This window comes from Gorilla gorilla, chromosome 5, assembly GCF_029281585.2.
Source record: "Gorilla gorilla gorilla isolate KB3781 chromosome 5, NHGRI_mGorGor1-v2.1_pri, whole genome shotgun sequence".
Lineage (NCBI taxonomy): Eukaryota > Metazoa > Chordata > Mammalia > Primates > Hominidae > Gorilla > Gorilla gorilla.
The window spans coordinates 133,984,765-133,990,764 of NC_073229.2; the positions used below are offsets into that span (position 1 = coordinate 133,984,765).

Here is a 6,000-nt window from a genome sequence, read left to right on the forward strand (position 1 = left end):
AGAAACATACTATTTCAAAATGAACTAAAATACAAAGCTTTAAAAAGAAATGAAGAAAGACATTAAAAAGGATTGAAGATGAAGTGTCAAGTGATAATTTGACAAGTCCCAATGGGTTACTGGATCTAGGCATTGGCCTCAATGACTGTTAACATAAAAAAGATAAGCAACCAGAGACTGTGACCCTCCTGATGAAGCAATACACCACCAGCCATAGTGTTACCAAAGCAATCGAAGCAGCATCTCACCACCCTCTGGGTCCAGCTGCTGACCCACAGCGCATATAAAGGGCAGAGGAACACTTTGAACTGCATCTTGACTATGCAAGCAGCTAAATCCAAACTGAGGGAAACTCTACAACCCAGATTCTTCAACAGATAAATTGTAAGAAAAAGAAAATTGAGAGGCCGGGTTCAGTGGCTCAAGCCTGTAATCCCAGCACTTTGGGAGGGTAAGGCAGGAGGATCGCCTGAGCCCAGGAATTCGAGGTTGCAGTGAGCCATGATCGCTCCATTGCATTCCAGCCTAGGAGATACAGGAAGACCCTGTGTCTTAAAAAAAGAAAGATGAGAGCATCTGTAGGTTAAAAAGCATATCACACTTTTGAAATGAGCAAGACTATAGAATCTAGGGATACACATTTGAACGACAGTGTCTTTTTTTAAAAGTGCAAACAAGTGATTACTATAGAAGTCAGGATAAGGTTACTTATGAGTCAGGGTAGGGGACTGTGATGGGGTTGGGGCACCTGGAAGGGGCTTTTGGGTTGGTTGTCAGAATTTCTGTTTGTTGACCTGGGTGATGTTCACTTTATAATAATTATGTGTTTGTTTTGTGTGATTTTCTGTATCGATTTTATTTTGCAATAAAAAAGTGAAAAGCACTGATAAATCTGAAACACAGTAGTTTTTCTATGATAAATATTGGGTAAATATTGTTAGTTTTTATATTTAATTAATGTATACATAATGGTATTTCAACTGAAAACTTTGCCAACCTTGTAGCAGCCTCTAAATCTCTATTGTGTATTTCATTGATCTTTGCTATATAACAGTGTAAAAAACAGTCACATTTTAAGGACAAGATGTTCCAGCTCTACCTAGGAAATAATAGGGGTTACAGTATGTTATCTAGATTTATTGGCTCCAAACCCCATATGCTCATTAACTATATTTTTGTTCTAATATCTGCACAATAGAATGACCATTATAAAAGTTCACATGGATTCACTTAAAGCACATTACTTGGTGGGGATGGTTGAAGTATATATATGTATATGTGTATATATATATATATATATATATATATATATCGCTTTCTTCAGCATTGTTTTTAAAGAATACATATACATATATAAGTAGATATAAAGCATAACTATATATATATAGTGTGTGTGTATATATATATATACACACCATATCTCATCTACACACATGCATACACATTATTTTTTAATCTAGTGAATCTGATGACAAATGAGTCTACAAAAGATAGAGTTTAGCAGCCTTAGACATAACAAATGCATAAATTTCTTTAATATCTATTAATGTCATTGTATACTTTGATCTATAAATAATTTTTTTGTGCTGTTGATGTTGCCTAGGCTTGGCGATAAAATCTTCAACCTTTGCCAGACTGCAGTGTCTTTCTTGTTGGTCTGTCATTGACATGGCTCCTTGACAGGTTGAAGACAGATCAGTGTTTGAGAAACACGTACAGTAAGAGTTTTGCTGTCCTCATGCTCTCTCTATAACCAAAATGTCACCGACTCTCTTCCTATCAAAGTCTTTAAAGACCCAGCCTGCTCTGAGGAGCTGAAATTCCTTATTGCTGATCCTTTGAAGGGCCTCATGAGCAGACAAACTGCTCCCCTGGTCACCCCTAGTTCTGTGTTATTTTAATGCAATTGAATGTAGTCTCCAGTCATCTCAGGATGTGTCATTGTTGTGGATAAAAGCAAAGTACAGTAAGCTATCTTGGCTGTTTGCTGGGAGCATTAAAAAGACCCACATTTAATTGTAGCACATCCTATGAAGATAGAGCCCTTTTGGGGGGTTTTACTGTACAGCTTCCATCTTCCTTTGTGTGTCACCGTACTATCTAGTGTCCAGTGAAATGTTATTTCAAATACAGACCCAGCTGGGTCTGAGGTCCAGTTCTGTGTCTGACTGCAGGGAATCTCCACAGGGGTCCCAGCTGACCAAACAGTTTGGCATCCAGGGTGCATTTCTGATTCCTCTGATAAGATGCACCCTAGCAAGGCTGAGGTCTCAGCTCAGCAGAATAGATTCTCTAGATTTTCTTTCCCTGTGTTATCTTGGGCATCCTGTTATGGCCAACCACCCGCATTCTCATAGGGCCAGCCCTGAGCCAAGTAGCAGAGTGTGTTGTCGTTGTGCCCCCCAGCCCCTCACATTGCCTTGTTAGCTTACCATCGTCCCCTTTTTGTGACCTTCCTGGACATGCTCGTGTGCATGCACACTCCGTACACACACATGCTCTGCATCACACCTGACTTGTTGGTTGACTCATCCCTTGAAGGCTTACCTCTTGCTAAGGATGTCAGACACGGAGCTGCATTTCAACAAGGCCTTTCTGGAGACAGTGCCTTCCCCACGGGGTGGATGGAAATTTTAAGCCTATGGCAGCCCAAGTGGGGTGGGAATGGAGGGATATTTTTGAATAGAGAGATTATTGGGTGCTTTTCAAATTACCCCAGAAAGGAAGGAAGTGGCCTAATACAGACCCACAAGCCATCATCCAAAAGCCGGAGGCTAGATGAGTCACAGAATTCCGAATTGTCAGTTAGCATAGCAGGATGGTACATACACCTTCTAATACATCCCCAGCGTGATTGGAGGCCATGTCCAATAGTTAGACACATTAATATTCACGGGAAGTGGGGGTGATTATTGTCAGCTCGTTAGGATGTGCCACAAAATGAGTTTCAGTTGGGTTATATTTTGCAAGCAAAGTAACTTCTGGTTGTTTCAGCTTTTAGGATTTCAGAATTGCAGTAAGAAATTCTGTACCTGTAATTATTAACAACAGTTCACATTTACTGAGCTCCCAGGCGGTACGCTAAGTGAACACTTTATACATATAAGTATGCATATAAACTCATTTATTCCTGTTTAAAACTGTGTGAGGTAGGCATTCTTATTCTCCCTTGCTTCACTGATTTCTACTATATTTTCCCTTAAAAACCAGTGAGTCCCTAGCGTGTGCCAAGGAAAAACAGCAAAAAGTCTATACAGCCTTAGCTGAAGTTGCTCCCAGTCACGTGAGGGAGACAGATGGGTGCACAGACATGGGTGTGCACAGAGATGTGGAAACAGAGGAGAGGGGTGTGCCCTGCCTGTGCAATCAGGTGAGGCTCCCAGAGGTGTTGGTCCAGCTCTCTCCTCCAGGCAGAGAAGAGAACCAGCCTCGCAAGGACTGGGGAGGTCATCCCAGCAGCTTGTCAAAAGTCAGCCTGCTTATTCAATGCCAGCGACTCTCAAGTGCTTCTGAGACTGCTCCCTGTGGTCCTTCCTTATATTTTCTTTAATGCAGCCCTCTCTTTATTCATCTTTTATAGAACACCCATCTCAGCTTTCTCGCGAGATAACATCTATGAAGTTCAGCCCCCAAGAGTAGACAGAAAATCTACAGAGATCTTCCAAGCCCACATCCAGGCCAGCCAAGGTATCATGCAGCCCCTAGGAAAAGAGGACTCCTCCATGTACCGAGAGTACATCAGGAACCGCTACCTGTGAAAAGAGCGCAGGTCCACCTGGTGGACACATCTGATTAGCTTAGAACCTGTCTTGTCTCATCTTCAAAAGGTAACTTATTAAAAGTCCTTTGCGTCTGAAGCCTTTCTCCTTTTCTGTCACTTGCAAATTCCAAATTATAGCTAATAAAGATAACTAGATAATTTGCTGTTGTTGCCTTTGCTTTATTTTAGAAATACTTTGTTTACAAATGTGGTCAATATACTATCACACCATCACATTAAGAAATTCACAGGTATCTGCTGAGCACCTGCTGTGTGCCAGGCACCATGGCAAGGTCTAGGAACATCCTAGTAAGTAAAACAGGCCAAAAAATTCGTCTCTTGTGAGGAATGAAGGCAAAGTATTTTTCTTATCTTTATCCGTGAAAGCAAAGTATTGTTTCCTTGTAGTTAACATTTTGACATTTATTCTGGTGGCTTCTATGTTAACTTTGTATTTTGATCTGAAATTTCATTATTCTAAAAGCCCTTGTTTATAGGAAATAAATGCTGAAATATTTATGGATAAATGGACAAGATGTCAAAAAAGTGTTCTCCAGTGGTTCAGGATAAAAACAATGAATGATAAATCAAATGGAGCAAAATATTAATAATTTGTAAATCTAGGTAAAAAGTAAACAGGAGTTCTTTGAGCTACTCGTGCTGCTTTTCTGTAAGTATAAAATTATATCAAGGCTGGGCACAGTGGCTCACGCCTGTAATCCCAGCACTTTGGGATGCTGAGGCGGGGGGATCACCTGAGGTCGGGAGTTCAAGACCAGCCTGACCAACATGGAGAAACCTTGTCTCTACTAAAACTACAAAACTAGCCGGGCGTGGTGGCGCATGCCTGTAATCCCAGCTACTAGGGAGGCTGAGGCAGGAGAATCGCTTGAACCTGGGAGGTGGAGGTTGCGGTAGGCCAAGATCGGCCATTGCATTCCAGCCTGGGCAACAAGAGTGAAACCCATCTCAAAAAAAAAAAAATTATATCAAAATAAATTGTTAAAATTTTTATTCCAGTTGACTTCCTGTGGCATGCAGCTGCGTTACATACTTTGACATTTGGTGTTCAGTCAGGTGTTGACTGATCACAGCACGTGTTTTGTTCTCTGTATAGTCAAACATGAATGTGGACAACTTTCTGCATTTCCTAACAGTTTACCACAAATGATTTGATCTCATTATGTCTATACTTTTGTTACAGACTGTCCCATTCTCCCTCCCCATAAACAATATAGAGAAGAAAGCCAAGCCTTCTAATGGAAGAAGGAAAACTGGTTAGCCAAAATGACCTGTGAGCTATCACCAACCCTGACATGCTGGGATTCTATGGAAGGTTTTATATTGCAAAGAAAGGTTAAGTCCCCATTTGACAGATATTTTTGATTGATGCCATCATGAAGTAAAGATTAGAGAATGACAAAATAATAGGTAAGAGGAATTTTGCTTTGGCGCAGGTTGAATATCTAACACAATAGCTTGCTGTTGTGTGTGGGGGTGGGATCTCACATAAATCTTCCCAAGTCAAAGAATAATCCCAAATTGCTGCAGAGGTGCCAATTATAGATCAGACACTGATCTTCATTTTTAAAATTTATTTTTAACATGGCTTCTAGAGGTCCACCTACTTATGAAAAGAATGAACTTAAAGTTCTTTGAGAAGATCTGAAATCCAGATCTTCTTTCACAACCTCCCTGAGCTTAACTTTCCAAAGCTGTAAAATGAGGATAATAATCCCTGCTCTACTGGCTTATTATGGCACTTAAGAGACTCTGCATGTAAAACATACAGCCATGGTTCCATGGTTCCTGGCACATAAATGATGCTGTCAACGGTAGCTGCTGTTGATGATGGCAGTGGTTGGTATTGGTGACAGTGATGGTGTCCTCAACACCAACACCCCGATATTTTCAATTTAAGGCATCCGTGTATGTCCTTTTCAGAGTTAACACAATTTTGATGTAACAAGATGGTATCTGAGCTATTACTTTTGACATTCAGATTACTTAACTTTGGATATACAAGGAAGGCTTTACAAATTGGTAGCAAACCAGACATAACATTTAACCTCTAGAAAAAGGTTAGTGATCTCAAGGAGCAGGTAAACAAAGTAAATGTGTATCTGAAAGTACTAAAAAGCTAATATGTCATGGAAAATATAGAAACTGCTCTTATTTGTAGACCCAAAGGGAAGCAAATATGGTTAAGAGCAGGAGCTTTGCTCTCCATCACTTACTAG

The 6,000-nt window shown here is 40.4% G+C and overlaps 1 protein-coding gene across 3 annotated transcripts in view; it reads left to right on the forward strand.

Annotated features, from left to right (window-relative positions):
- FIG4 (FIG4 phosphoinositide 5-phosphatase) overlaps nucleotides 1–3,919 on the forward strand; it is a 132,470-nt gene extending 128,551 nt beyond the window's left edge. For all 3 annotated transcript variants that reach the window (XM_004044513.5, XM_055392091.2, XM_055392094.2), the window contains one exon: nucleotides 3,581–3,919. In XM_004044513.5, the coding sequence (XP_004044561.2) occupies nucleotides 3,581–3,758 (178 nt within the window). In that variant the 3' untranslated portion in view covers nucleotides 3,759–3,919. The remainder of the gene's footprint in view (nucleotides 1–3,580) is intronic.
- The last annotated feature ends 2,081 nt before the right edge of the window (nucleotides 3,920–6,000 follow it).